This window comes from Euprymna scolopes, chromosome 39, assembly GCF_053919585.1.
Source record: "Euprymna scolopes isolate OS-2025 chromosome 39, ASM5391958v1, whole genome shotgun sequence".
Taxonomy (NCBI): Eukaryota; Metazoa; Mollusca; class Cephalopoda; order Sepiida; family Sepiolidae; genus Euprymna; species Euprymna scolopes.
The window spans coordinates 32,847,944-32,863,939 of NC_136520.1; the positions used below are offsets into that span (position 1 = coordinate 32,847,944).

A 15,996-nucleotide genomic window follows, 5' to 3' on the forward strand; every position below is an offset into this window, starting at 1 on the left:
ATCTGAAGATTTGAAGGTATCGGAAAAATTGATGTCTATTTTCCGATGCCAAAACTACTTTTTTCCATTTTTATTTGATTTTCTTTAAACCAAAATCTTCTATTGCTGGTAATAATGATAATATAAATATTTATTGATTTTAAATTTCCAGTAAAGCTAAAAATCGATAAATCACTCCCCACAAGTGTATTTTGACGTTCAGGAAAATATTTGCATATTTAAAAGGGTTTATTTTTTTTTTATTACGAAAATGGGGAAAATAATCTTATAGTTAAATTAGAGATTTAATCGGAATCAGGAATGTAGCACGGAATCGGTAATTGCATTGGAATCGGGATAAATATTAGTAATATTTTTGCAGGAAATGCATAATTGACACAAGTTTCGTTTTTTTATTATTACATTTATTATGACGACCTGGTAGTCATTGGCACCATCAAAGAAACCATTTGGAAGAATTCTAGCAAAGTTCTGTTATGATTTTCTTGGAGAGTTTAAAAAAAAAAAAAATTGGAAGAGTTTTCATTTGTTCTAAAACGTTTTTGTTTTTCTTTGAGATAAAATTCAAAACAGGCTGTAAATGTTTTGGTATATTTGACATCAGGCCAATGTTGGATACATCAACTACTACTTTCCAAACACAAAAACATCTATGTAATAACAGTAAATGTACACATATCCAGCCTGCTTCAATAAGACAAATTTATTTTATGAGCAAAGAGACTTAATAAAAAGGAAACATTTTTTTTTTTTTTTCTAATAGACACATTGAATGCCAATTCAAATTGCTGGATAAGATCCAATAGGTGGAAGATATATGAAGGGCATTTCAAAAGTAATGCTTACTATTTTCTTTTTATTCTGCCCATATGGATCAGAGGGGATTGCAAATTGGATTGTTATGATGACTAAACTTATGCATTCATGACTTGAAAATTTTATTTGTTGCAGATATTGACAGTGTGAGACAAAGAAAGCAACCTCTGTCATGGATGTGCGCCAGATGCAGAAATGTGTCCTTGAATTCCTGGACAAAGTGCATGGAGAATGGTGGTAACTACGTAGAAAAACAAATTCTGGAGTACAAAAGGTTGCTTGTTTTAATGGTACCATTACTGTCTTCAACTTGTGTTAAAAAAGTAAATAGGAGGCTTTACTTTTGAAAAAAAAAAAAGTAGTGCAATATATGGAAGTTTAAGTTAAAATTTATTAAAGAGTTTTATTCATTTAAGATGTTGCTAGGATTAGTGTTTTTATTAAAAAAAAAAAAAAAAAAAAAAAAAAAAAAAAAAAAAAGAAAGCCTTATCAACCTATTTATAATCTTATTTTTAAACGTTTATTAATTTAGTATGAAAGTTATAGTGATTAATTTTAACTTATTGTTGGAGCAGATTTGATTTAATCCATAGATGAGATACTGACAGACATTGTCACTGGGCAAGAGCGGACATAGGAGCAGTAGTAACTAAGAGGCAACTCCACATTGCCCAAAGTTCCAAAATTGAGACTTCACCACTAGGGTATAGTTTAATGGCAATTCCAGAATATATTTTAAGAAAATCTAGCTACTATTATATAAAAGGAACTTTATGTGTGGACTCCGAAACAGCAGTTTTTATGAAATTTCACATAAAATACACTTTCTATAGCTGTCAGTGTTCTTAGATAGGTTTTGTATCTAAAGATCTTCACTAAATCTCAATAATCAAAGGAATCAGATGAAAGAAGGGACAGCCAATTTTGACCAAAGTTAACACTTTATATAGCCTAACATCACAAGTGCACTTGAGAAGTTTTATTACCACACAAGCAGAAAGGCCTGCCATATAAAAGCAAGAGTAGGTTCTTTAATATGACAGGGCATGTTTGAAATGAAGGTTTCTGTTTAGAGCACAAAACTACACCATGATATTTGACTTTTGCATTTTAAACTTCAATGCAAGTTGTTATATAAAAACATTATAAACTCAACGGTAGATTTTCTACAGTGCAATGTAAACTACAATGTATTATTGTAAACTAAGTCACTGTAGAGGGGCATGTGAAATTTTCTCCCAGTGCACCACGATGGGTCCCCAACTAGAGCAGGCAATTATCTGATTTAAAAAAAAAAAAAAAAAAAAAAAAAAAAAAAAAAATGAACGATTTCACCGATTTTGATGACAAAAATATAGGAGGATGAAACATTTTTTGATCATCATTCAATCCCGGACAACGTCGGGTCTCCCTGCTAGTATTAAATATTTTAATACTCCTAGGTTAAAGAAAAGACAATTGTCTTTTTACAAACTTATTTGAATATATTTTTTATGTTATTAGCATCAAAATGCAGTTGCTTAGTGAGAATAGATTCCATCATCAAGTGCTAATCAATGTTCAACATGCTTTACACTCTAAAATATGTTAGTCGTGTTTGGCCTGTACTTAAACGAGAATAATTATCCATTGCTTTCTAGATTCTTTAAAGCCTGTCTTCCATTTTTCTTATGAATCAGTATTGTCTCCTACCACTCGTTACCCCCACCCCAGTCGCCGGCCTCATCTCTTCCCCTTCTTACTGATTAATTTCCTTTCAATGGTTTTACATAATGAATAAAAATTAAATTGCAAAGCGATAGCGAACAGACAAAGCCAAATAGTTAATTAATGAATTTATTTTTAACATGTCTGATACCAGAGCAACGCTGTGTACATCCGGTTAAAATAAAAAAAAAATTAAAAAACTTTTTTAAAATTTCATCTTTTAATTTGAAAATTCATGCATTGTTAGTTGGTCAGAAATTAACAGATTGAGAAAGTTACAATGTTAAGCCACGATTTATAATTATCAGCAACCAATGTTGTATCACTGATTTTGTTAACGTTAGTTCAGGTTAGAATTGGTAACCATGGCGGCAAGGCAAGAGAAGTAAGGAAGGAGGAGGAGGATTTTTACCAGGTGGTCCATCTCTGTTGGTGAGAAACCAATGTTGACCATTCCAAGTGGCATATTATGGGGGTCACACATATATGGTGGGATCTGGAAAAATACACGGGGGAAGAAAAAAAAAAATCATGTTAAATCTAGAAGTCAGTGACCACTAACTAGAGGAAAGTTGGAAGATGAGGCAAGGATGATATCAATTATGTAAATACATAATGATGAAACCATTGTGTACAACACACACGTGCATTATAACTAGGACTGTGACAACAGAATATTCTTTTTGAGTTTCAAATATATACCGAACACAGTTAATCAACCAAGAACCACATCATAATATAAATCACATCTGTGTTTAAATTTTTGTATGTATGTATATCTGCCTAAAACTTTCGACAGAGGCAACAGATTTGAAGCTCGACCCTTTGAACGATAAATATAAAAAAATTGGCTAAAAACATTAATTCCTTCACTCAACGGGGCAGTTTTCTGCAGGGAGGGGGATCACTTTTTTGGCGGATATTTTTCGAAAGTCATCCCTTCTTTGACTAGCCTTAATTTAAACCTACATCACTTCTGGTTTGGTGATGGGCACAACAGCAGAGACGTCACTTTTTTTTTTCACATTCTTTTCCTCTTTCGCGGTACAGGTTTGAGCCTGCTTGCCTACTACCATTTTTTTTTTTTTTTGCTCAACCCCTCCAAACACCCAGGCAATGCCAGGCACTTAGGCTTATTCTATATAAAAACATAAGATAGCAGATACACACTCAAGAGTCAAAACAATGAAAAGAATATGCTGTTGTCATAGCCCTAATTATAATCCATCAAAAGCATATTTGTAGTATACAGGATAATGTAAAATTTTCAGGTAAATGAACATCGTATGAGTCATAATATGAGCGTGTATGAAGGAGGGGGCACCAGGTGTGATTGAGAGCTTTCAAGTTTAAAGAATGAAGATTCCTGACAGCTAACAACTATTGCAGACATTTTGTTCCACGCTTCAGTATTTGGTGTATGTTCAGAAAAAGAACGAAAATTGAATCGGAAAATTGAATTTCCATTAGAAACCAAAGTAGTTAATTTTTATGCCAATTTCAATGGAAAGTGACATCGCAATTAGTAACATTACATCATTTACATAAAACATTTCATGATTTCACAATCCATTGATCTGACATGATTTTGAAATGTTACTTGAGTTACTCATACTTTTAAATCTGTTTATTATTCAAGCATAACTTGCATTTCTTCAGAAACCATTTTCATTAATTTTCTGCATCATTTTTGGATATTTTAACCAATTTTGACATGAAAAGTAAGTATGAGGTGTCATCAGTTTCTAGACTTTTCATATAGTCACATTTATTGATTGATAGTACACACATAAAACTCTAACCCCCTTTGAAGTAATCTCTTTCGGCTGCAATGCACTTGTACCATTCCAACAACTTCTGGAAGACCCCATCAAGTCCTCTTCTGTGAGCATGTCAATGACCCTTGCCACAGCCTCTTTCATCTCAATTGTCTCATAATGAGAGAATCTAGAGTTTTCCTTGAACTTAGGAACCAAAAGTCACAGGGAGCAGGGTCTGGACTATAGACAGAGTGAGGAACTGTCTTGGTCAAATAGTCTGTGACAAGGATGGAGTTGTGAACAGGTGCATTTGCACAAATCTTCCGCATCGCCAGTTTGTCGTGAATAATTGTGTGTACAGTTCCCACATTGACATCAAACTACACTTATTGTCTGTAGAGACTCACACCGGTCCTTATCCATGAAATTCTTTATTTGGCCAATCAGCTCTGGTATTCTGACTTTCTTATTCCTCTCACACCTCTCATCCTTCAGACACTGCTTTCCTTGAATCTTATGCCACTCAAAAACTGATACTCGATTCATGCAAGATGGTCCAAAAGCAGTCTAAAGCATTCCATACGTTTCTGTGGCATTTTTCCAAGTTTAAAATAAAATTTTGTTCTTTTAAAGTGTCCCCACATCCAGATTGCATTTTTGAAATTTGCCAGCTGTGACCATCAGGCTTTAGTAAATTGTATTCCAATTCCTGCTGTAGCTGTTCATTTGAACTTGAAATCATAAAAATTGGTCAGTCATCTCATAAGATGTATAACAATAACATACTGAATTTTCAAGAGTCTACGACAATTTTAAATGTCTGTACAAAAAGTCTGTAAACTTATTGAAGGCACCTCGTATATAGCATGGAGTTTAATTGAAATTCAATATTTCCGTTTTTGTTTTTATTCTAAACAAGGTCCCAGTATATTTTAGCTTGGAAAAAAAAGTTTTCTAAGGTCATGGTGTGAACATGCGTCTGCCTACATTCACAAGTTGGGACAAATTGTTCATTCATTGTGCTTGATTAAGACACCGGTCACAATTGCAACACAAAAATTATTTCTCCAAATAAAATGACCACTCCAGTTTTAAAGCAAGCAAATAAAAATAAATAAGTTTGTCTTTTTTTTAAGCTTAGAATGATACTCATGAGCATTTTTAGACAAATCAAATCAAAACAAGTCCAACCAAATGATACCTTAGCTAAGATCCATGGCCCATCTCTCTGCAAAAGACAAATCTCACCGGATCGTGATATAACCAGAAAAGAAACTAACCCCAAGATATCTCCTGGGAGATTATATATATAACTCAAATGACCTTGTAACAATGTATGTAACCCACTTTCCGGTTTATGACATCCGGTTGTGCATGCGCGCATGACCTGCGCACTGAAATATTAACGTTATTTCGAAATTATTATTTAACATGGGAAGAGTGGGGTTTAAAATAACTTAAACGTAATACAGAAATGAACGATGTAAAAAAAAAAAAAAACAAAAAAAAAAACACATCAAAATTTGAATTTAACTATAATATTATGGTATGTATGTTCAGTGCACATTTACCTATAAGTATGGCCAACCACTTATAATTCAGTAACTAACTTTTTTTTCAAAAATAATTATAATAAACAGAACGACTCATAGAAATCTATCTATATTCTTTTTCCATTTTAATACACTTTCATAGAAATGTTTATGTTATGTCCAAAAAAACAAACAAAAAAAACTATTTTCTTTACGTCACAAGTGTCACGCTCATACATGAATTCCATAGCTAATATAACTTACTGAACCAATGGGTCACAGGTAGTCTAGTATATATATATATATATATATATATACGGCATCATCACATTGAAACACTTCTTGCCAGATCACCTAGGTTAAGACAGGCATCTCCTAAGGAAACTAATGTAAAACCTGAGGTCTATTGTCTGCTGTCCTGTGCCAACCATTGCTTAGACAGATCAACAGTTGTACCAAAGGGTCTTTTTTTTTTTTTTTTTTACAAGGTGGTCACCACTTATCAAGGCCTGGAAACCACTGAGGGATAAGGGTTATTGTGTGTACAGTAAGTTAGTGTTGAGATTATATAAAGTGTCTTAAGGAGGCGGTTCATCAGGAATTTGTTTATGTTGGACTTGAAGACATCCAGGTTGTAGTCAGGTGGAAAACAGGCAGATGGAACAGAGTTCCACAGGCATACACTTCTAAGAAAGAAGCTTTGTTCATGGAATTTACCTTTTGGTTTTGGCACAGATAAAGAGTGGGGAAAATTTTTGCCAATGGTTTCAGCTAGACTGGTGTTTTCCGTGAAAGATCGGCGTGGGGGGACCAGGATTGGAGCTCAGACGAGCACTTGCCATGGAAGTAACGATAAAACAAAGACAGGCTCGCAACGTCTCCTGTGGGAAAGAGGTTGCAGGGAAGAGAAAAGGGCATCCACCACTAAGCCACAAAGCCTATTTTGTACTGTCAAGCAGGATAGTGTTTTTTGGTTGGCTTTGCACATAGCCTTCATTACTATAAACAAATCATCTGTGTGGATTTCCGAGCGACTTAGTTGTCATGACAGAGCTCATACGTTGAAATCAACTGGGGGGGGGGGCATTATATTCTGATCATTTATGGCAAATCATCCAGTTATCCACTTGAAAATAATTGCCAGTTTTATCCATGCAAATATTTTTTTTTAAACTAGGTTTCTTATCTGCATGGGAAACCTTGGAGAAGTCCCTGCAGAGAATCTTGTATCTGCAGAAACATTACTCTTCCATCTCCCAACAATAAATAGGAACAAGCCAAGTATGCAGAGTCCCCCTTCAGGAGTAAAAAATTTATTTTCACCATGACTAATGTTTGTGCAAAATTTCGAAAAAAAATTCAAAGAGTGGTTATTGAGAAAAGTATGAACAAACGAATGGATGAAAAATTTGGGAGCAATTTTACTCCTATAATGGCCCCTAGGAGGGTTTCTTTCGTGAATTATTAGGTCCAATCCCTCCTTTAATGAGAAAGAGGGGTGGGTGAGGTAGGGTAAAAAACTATAGACATATTTCCAATTTTTTGTGTGGTCTCTCTTCCTAGAAGGTTTTTTTTTTCGTCTTTTTCAAGTATGTTGCTCTCAGCATGAACCCCATTTAAAGCAACTTTTCTGAAGAGAAATCAAATTCTGGGTGGTCAAAACTTCAAACCAGATATATTTCCAATTTCTTGTGTGGTTGCTCTTGATTAAGTATCTTTCCTACAGCAAGCAACCTATTTGCATGCAATGCAAACATGTTGCTTAGTGCATGTTTACAATGGAAGCAACACTTTATTTTGCAGATATATCCATCCATGTAAGATATACGAGATCAAAATGGCGAGATATGTAATAATTTTGTGGGTGATCATTCTACCTCTCCAACGTATATACCCCCCCCCCGTTTTACCAAGCCCATTTAGCAACCCACCCCTTCACTGTGGAAGTCTCTAGGTGCTGAAAAGCCTTCTACTCAAATAGTATGCTAGAATTCTCTTCCTGCTTCCCTAACTGTACTAACATGCAGAAGCACAAATGTAATGCAAAGCAACATATTGTTCATCTCCTTGCATAGTGGCTTGTAAACAGTCCTAAATAATAGCCCCTTACATCCAATTAGCAATATGCCATATTTGTGATGAAAAAGAGTGAAGCAAAAAAAAAAAAAAAAAAAAAATGTTGGAATCGATGGAAGCAAGGCACTCCAATATGGCAGTTGTTCAAGAAGAGAGGGTGAGGTTGCTTGCTTCTATGTCTAAATAGTTTCCAAATATCAATATTCTGAAGACAGGGAGAAAGTGGAGAGTCCCAAACTAATTATGCAAATTTTAAGTATGGTTGTAGCATAGCTATAGTTTGAAAGATTTTTTTTTTTTTTACCGTTTATTCACCCCAAAAAAGAGTGCCACTACGTCATAAAGGGCTACTAATAGGGACCAGATTTGTCGGGAAACTATGTAGGGAGTTAGACAGGATGTCTGTTCACATTACATTTGAATTTCTGCATATCAGTACAATCAGGGAAGCAGAGATCCAAGAGGAAATTCCAAAGTCTAGCAATTTGAGGGAAGAAGCTATTTAAGTAGAAGGTGCTATGGCATTTAGAGATTTCTACAGTGTAGGGGTAGAATTTTGTTGCTTCTTTGGTTTGTCGAGGGTATTTACGTTGAGAGGGTATTAGTGCTTTGAGTTTGTCTGAGCACTAACCATTAAAGTGCTTGTAAAACAGACACTGGGATGCCACAGTTTGGCAATGAGACAGAAGTTAGAGTTTGGCAGACAGTACGGGATCTATCAGGTTGGCGACTTTTTTTTTTTTTTTTTTTTTTTTTAACCCTATCTAGAAGAGAGACTAGTGCCAGATTCACCAGCCCAGATGTGACAATATTCCATGCATGCATATTGGAGAGGAACTAATGAAGATCTTATTAAGTTATACAAAAATATCCTCAGCCTTTGGACAATTTTAGATATTTGCTTCTGATATCAGTTTCGTATTGTAAAGATAGTCTATGGACATTGGATCTCTCAAAATACAGTACGGCATATTAGCTTACAGTTTGCTTAAGTTGCCAGCCTGAAACATTGGTGGATTGTGTTCAACTATGATTACAAGAAAGATTTATGAGTGCAGAATCTGTCCTTTTTATATGAAGCTATAAAAAAGTTACTATTATAGAAATGGTATCTGACAAATTTGTCTAAAATTCTACCAAATTGTAAAAATGGAAATTATTTTGCAGGAAAAATTTTTTTTCACCAGAGCAATCTATGCAATAATACTACAATCATCTACTGATATACTACTGAATTATCTCACTTAAGTGTTAAACACTACAGATAGATCAAAATAGACATGTATATTTTTTTTTTTTTTTTTTTTTTTTTTACACAGTGATCACCACTTATCAAGGCCCGGAAGCCACTCAAGGATAAGGGTTATTGCAAGTACATTACGTTAGTGTGGAGATTTGATGAAGTGTTTACTTAAGGGGACGGTTCATTAGGAATTTGTTAACATTGGATTTGAAGACATCCAAGTTGTAGTCTGGTGGGAAGCAGGCAGACGGAACAGAGTTCCACAGGCGTGCAGTTCTAAGAAAGAAGCTTTGTTCATGGAATACGCGTTTTGATTTAGGCACAGATATAGAGTGGGGGAAATTTTTCACAGTAGATTCAGCTAGACGGGTGTTTTTCGTGAAATATTGGAGAGGGGGGACCAGAGATTGGAGTTCAGACGAGCACCTGCCATGGAAATAACGATAAAACAAGGATAGGCTCGCAATGTCTCTTCTGTGAGAGAGAGGTTGCAGGGTAGAGAAAAGGGCATCCCCCACTAAGCCACGAAGTCTATTTTGTACTCTGTCAAGGCAGGATAGGCTGTTTTTAGCAGCTCCTGCCCAGATATGGCAACAGTATTCCATCCTTGGACGTACTTGGCTTTTATATAGATAGAGAATTGCATCAGTAGTGAGATATCTTCTGGAGCGGTAGAAGGATCCCACTATCTTTCCAGCGACCTTGGCAACAGACTTGATGTACGTGTTCCATTTCAGATCAGGAGTAAAGGTCAAACCCAGAAGCTTGTCAAAACACGGGGCCTCACCCAGACGAGAGCCATCCATCATAATTGATGCCAGATAGTGATCAGAGCGTTGATGATGTAAGAATAGGAGTTTGGTTTTGGATGCATTAAACGTAACCAGCCACATTTTCCCCCACTGAACCATGCACTCGAGATCAGAGGAGAGAGAATCAGAGAGAACTTTGTCATTCACAGCCTTTGATGTGTTGCCGTAGATGGTCGTGTCATCAGCATAGATGTCAACAATATGGGTTGATAACAAGAATGAAAATATAAAAATTTTAAACAGATGAAAAAATTAATTAAAGGATAGAAATTTGCTAAGAAATAACTAAAATGAATTTAGGCAAAGAATTTGAATGACAATTAAAATTGTGTTCAAATTGATCTTTTAAACCAATGCATTTTAGGTGAAAATATTACATACTTACCTGTTATAGCGAAATTAGTCTAAATCCCCCAAATTATGAAAAATTATCCAGTAGATACGCTAGAGGTATTTTTAACAAAAAGTCATCGACAATTACGTTCCGAGATGCATTTATAAATGGCGGACAAGTTAGTTTATCATACAGAATTTGTTGCACAACTCTTCCACACTAAAAAAATATACAATAAAACTATATAAATGCTGTTTTCACTTGTAATTATTTTTTTTCTACTGGATCATTTATCAAATGAGGATTTATTTTCATAAAATATTCCTTTCACTTATCATTTTCATCAAACCAAAAGCTATTTTATCAAGATGCAACCCAGCAGAAATGTCATATGCAAATGTTCATATATCCAATCAATTTTTTTTGTTTTTAGCACCAGTTTTACTTCAACGTTATTCTTCAAGCTAACCGTAATATTGATGCCCTCTACCCTCAATCCAACAAAACGGTTAGGAATTTCAAAAGAGGAAATCAGTTTATCAGGAAATAAGTTTATCAGAACAAACGTATGCAAAGTTGTTTACCAACACACACAAAAGGCAGCTGAAATATTGTTAATCGAGGTGTGGCGGCGATTTGGGACAATAGGACAATGTTTAGAAGTACCTTATGGACAGGTTATCTCAATATTTCATAAGAATCTTTCACTTAGTGATACAAGCACCAAAATTGGCACAAGTGACGTTCAGAAAATACATTATAAGAAAAGAACGTTAGCCATCAGAAAATTCAAGATGGCTGCCAGTTTTCAAGATGGCTGCAGGAGCAAACCTGACAAATTTCAATTTTATTTTATTTATTTTTACACAGGAATCACCACTTATCAAGGCTCGAAGGCCACTCGAGGATAAAGGCTAATGAGTATACGTTAGTCAATGTGATTATAGCGTAGTAAACATAAGTAATGCCTGGGAGAAACTCCATATCAACAGTGAAAGGAAAGAATAATGCTTGGGAGAACAAGCTGGTGTCGTCGAAATACAGGATATTAATTTCACGAACACAGGAGACATGATACTCCGAGAATAACCAAAACATTGGATGGATATGATATAGGAATACCGCGTGCCATGAACTGTCACCCAAGGCAAATAAAATGAAGGTTAAATTTCACTTTGAAAGTTAAAAGAAAAAAAGAGAAAAGAAACATAAAACTCTGAGTTACCTCTCTCATATATTATATCATCGAATTCATTTTGCCTGGACATTTTTTTTGTTTTGATATATTTCTTGGTGTTTTCAGATAGATAAAAAAAACCCTTCCACACCCTTGTAATCTGTTTCTTTTATTTTACTTAAAGACATCTCCTCCCATCATAGTTTAGTGATTTATAATAAATTTAACTTTGAAAGTTACCATTGCGTGTCGTGTTTTCTGTTATTTTCATACGCTGTTTGTCGTCTATTGTATATTTCTGGTTTTGAAAATCTCCCCATACTTTTATTTCAGCGAGGTGTTTTAATGTTCATTGTATTTCATGAATGTCTTATTTTTTTTTATTACGAACTCACAAATGTGTTGTTATTCTTGTCTGTTTGCATTAATAATAATGGAATTCGTAATAAAGGAAAAAGTACCCTCCCATAACAGACTGATGAATATAGCCTCAGCAGACGACTAAACATGATTTTAGCCCTTAGAGGGGTCAACAGTGTCACACACACACATACAGAGCAGAGTGCAACTGATGCATGATTTCTTAATTTTCTAATCAGTTGGTTCAAGATGGGGATGAGGCATCCTACCGGATGCCAAACATCCACCTACTAACTCAAATATTCCAAGAGATCTTTTTTCTTATCCCTTTGAGTGCAATTGTTTGAATCTTTTGCACTTTGTTTACTGGGTATATTTACCAGGTAGTTTTGAAATTCTTTTTCATAAGTCTAGTTGCTCCTATGGAAGGATGGCGATATTCCGAAAATTCCAGTTTCCCTTCACGTCACACACAAAAGCTCCTGGCAGTTTGCTACCCTCTCTCCCAAGTTTAATTAAAATTGAATGAAGATTCTTCTAAATCTAAAATCATAAAAAATAAGATCTGTCAAAGATACAAATTTAAATTGCCTCACAGATGAGGTGCCTTCAATAAGTCTCCAGACTTTTTTTTTGTACTGGCATTAAAAAAAAAAACTGTCATAGACACTTAAAAATTCAGCGTGTTACTGTTATACATCTTATGAGGACTTGGCAATTTTTATGATTTCAGGTTAAAATGAACAGCTACAGCAGGAATTGGAATACATCCTACTAAAGCCCGATTGTCATAGCTGGTGAATTTCAAAAATGTAATCTGGACATGAGGATACTCGAAAAACGATATGCAATAAAATTGTTTAAAAACTTGGAAAAAACGTATGGAAACGTGTGGAATGCTTCAGACTACTTTTGGACCATATGGCATGAATCGAGCATCAGTTTTTTGAGTGGCATAAGAGACTAAAAGGAAGGCAGAGAGTCTGTAAGGGATGATGTATGGAAGGAGTAAGTCAGAACAGCAGTTGGTTGGTCAAATAAAAAATTTCATGGATAACGGTCATTGTGTGTGGATATACGCAATGAGTGCACAGTTTGATGTCAGTGTGAGAACTGTACACATTTATTTGCGAGGAACTGAAGATGCGGAAGATTTGTGAAGTTTGTCCCACGGGTGCTCAAAGAACCCTGTCCTTGTCACAGATTATCTGACCAAGATAGGCATCAAGACAGTTTCTTACTCTCCCTATAGTCCAGACCTTACTCCCTGTGACTTTTGATTATTCTCTAAACTCAAGGAAAGCCTTAGAGGCTGTCATTATGTGATAATTGAGATGAAAGAGGCTGTAACGAGGATCATTGACACGATCACAGAAGAGGACTTCCATGGGGCCTTCCAGGTTTGGTTGGCTTGTTTTACGGCATATCAACCCTTTTCGGGTTATTTAATGCTGAATCCAGTTATTTTGGAAACAGTTTTTATGCTTCAAGTTCTTTATATCTTCAAATATTTACTTGTAGAGTTTGGTTTGGTTGTTTTGTTTTATCACAAATCAACCCTAGTATTCATGTTGCATCCAGTTATTTCATAGGTTTTTATTCTTCAAGCTCTTTTTATCTTCAATCGCTAGTTTGTAGTGTTTGGTTTGGTCGTTTTATAGTGGATTTTATCTCTTTGTTCCATGCCCTGCAGAACATGAGTTTTGCAATGGGAGAGGGAAAAGGGTTACAGTATTAATGTTTGGTACATTTTAAGTCAGGAAGTGGCGGAGATAGAAAGGGAAAATGAGAAACTAAAGTGAGAAAGGGTGGGTCGTTTTTGGTTTTGCAGAACATAAGTTTTGCAAAAGGAAGTAGAAAAACAAAAAGCATCAAGGTGCATTTCAGCTCAGGAAATCAATATCTTCAGTCTGATATGGTAGCACCAAGGGCCTTCCAGAAGTTGTTGGAACAGTACAAGTGCATTGCAGCTGGAGGAGATTACTACGAAGGGGACTAGAGTTTCATCTGTGTACTATCAATAAAAGTGCCCATACGAAAAAAGTCTAGAAACTTCTTGAAGGCATCTTGTATATATATTTGTGCCATCTAACCACTGGAAAATTTGGTAGAAATTATAACATTTCGTTGCATGATAAACTGTAGAATAAAAGTTTTTTTTTTTTTTCATATCAGTCAGAAATTACAGCAAGAAGTAATACTCAAAGATTAAGCAAGGAAAATTTTCATAAAGACTGAAAACACAGAACCCAATATTTCAGGTGCTACTATGTATCTATATAAGTGAAAATGTGTGTGCGTGTACATTTCCCTACCAAATAACTCAATTTTCAGTCTAGACATTAGAGATTTGACAAAGAGTATTGATATTTGGTAAAATCTTTTCAAATCGGGTTTTTGGCCAGAAATTTGGCTGTCAAGGGTTCAAAGTTCAACGATCTGACCTTTGAAAACTACCAAACTCCATCAATTTTGGGTCTAAACACTAGAAATTTTAAATGTAGGTTACTTGAACATAGATCAAACGTTTTAATTTGATTTGAACCCAAAAAATAAATGTTAAGGTCAAAATTGGGGTCAAAGTTTAAAAAAATTTGACCTCTGCGGTCTTTACCAAAATACTAAGCAAATTTCTGGTCTAAACATTTGAAATTTTACATAAAGTGTATTCAGACATACGACAAGCTTTTTAATAAGTTTTTGGCCCAAAATTTGGCTACGAAGAGGTCAAAGTTCAGATTTGACCTTTGCAGCCTCTAGCAAACTATTCGGCCAATTTTGGATCTAAATATTTGAAATTTTACATAAAGGGTATTCAGACATGCAAGCTTTTTTATCAATTTTTGGGTGAAAATTTGGCTGCCAAGAGGTCAAAGTTGAAAGAGTTGTCCCTTGCCAACTATCAAACTCCACCAATTTTGGACTCAAACACTTGAAATTTTAGATTTAGGTTACCTGGACACAAGTCACTTTAATATATATATATATATATATATATATATATATATATATGTGTGTGTGTGTGTGCATACATAAAGTTATGAACAGTACATAAGGCCTGAGCAAAGTTGGGCTGAACTGCTAGTGAGCAAAGTTGGGCTGAACTGCTAGTATTATATAAATGAAAAAATATTGAATTTCAAGTGAAACAAATGATATCTACTTAATTGTCAGGTTGCATATAGTAACATATCTAAAAATTACAGAAAATAAGGTAGAAAAATAATGAAAAACTGTTTGATAAAGTTTATATGGGGAATGAATTTTGTCTGCCATTTTGAATAACCTTTGTATAATGATGCAAGTAACTTAATTATCTCCCCTATCAACTTTTCTTTTCAGGAAGCATAACAGTGATGTCACTTCCTTTCACAAATTTTCATTACATAAGTACCATTTGTTTCATTTGAAATTCAATATTTTCTTTCGTTTGTATAATATAAAAGTGTTAAATATCACAGGAGGATTTGGAAAGTGAAACTAAATGATCGTAGAGTTGTTGGGAGAAATGGAATAACATGTATTGATACCCAAAAATATCAAAATGATCACAGTATATAAAAAATATATAAAAAGTATAGAAATGTTTTGGTGTTTTAAAATGATAGTAAATGTTTGCGTTGCAGGTTTTTTGTTTTTTTTTACTTTTAAAATTCTATTAGGAAAATGTGTCTGCAACTACAAAAATGTCGGGATATTTCATTTTCTGGCTTTCATATATACAAGCATTTTTGGCCATTCAAGCATTTTTTCAAGGTCTTTCTAGACCAAATTAGCATTTAATTTTATCATATAGTTTAATATTTAAATTAGCAAACGAACCAAAACTTCAAGTACTTTAGTTATTAAGTAATTAATGACATTTCTGAAGTACTTTTCTCATCTTGAGTGTGATTTTCACTTTTCGATCAATGTAACCTACCTTCAGGTGTATCTTGTCGAACTCTGGAATTTGGACGGAATTTCGAGCAGAATCCTTTATTTACTTCATGGGGGTAGCATGCTCTCGTTCCATCAGCCATGACTGGATAGAGGTCCAAAGTAATTCATAATTTTATTTTTTGGTCACCCACACTGAGGATTAAACCTTCAACCTTCAGGAGAAGGTCACTTTTTACAATTGATTTTTCCAAGTACTTTAACCACTGTGCTACGGGTCCTTGTGCAAGGACACCTGA

General features: G+C 34.7%; 1 protein-coding gene across 4 annotated transcripts in view; it reads right to left on the reverse strand.

Annotated features, from left to right (window-relative positions):
• The window catches only part of LOC145263724 (insulin-like growth factor 2 mRNA-binding protein 2), a 186,993-nt gene that overhangs the window by 21,352 nt on the left and 149,645 nt on the right, over nucleotides 1-15,996 (reverse strand). For 2 of the 4 annotated variants that reach the window (XM_080120694.1, XM_080120695.1), the window contains exon 12: nucleotides 2,937-3,020. The exons of the other annotated variants lie outside the window; for them this stretch is intronic. In XM_080120694.1, coding sequence (XP_079976820.1) covers nucleotides 2,937-3,020 — 84 coding nt within the window. The remainder of the gene's footprint in view (nucleotides 1-2,936; nucleotides 3,021-15,996) is intronic. 4 annotated transcript variants of the gene reach the window in all.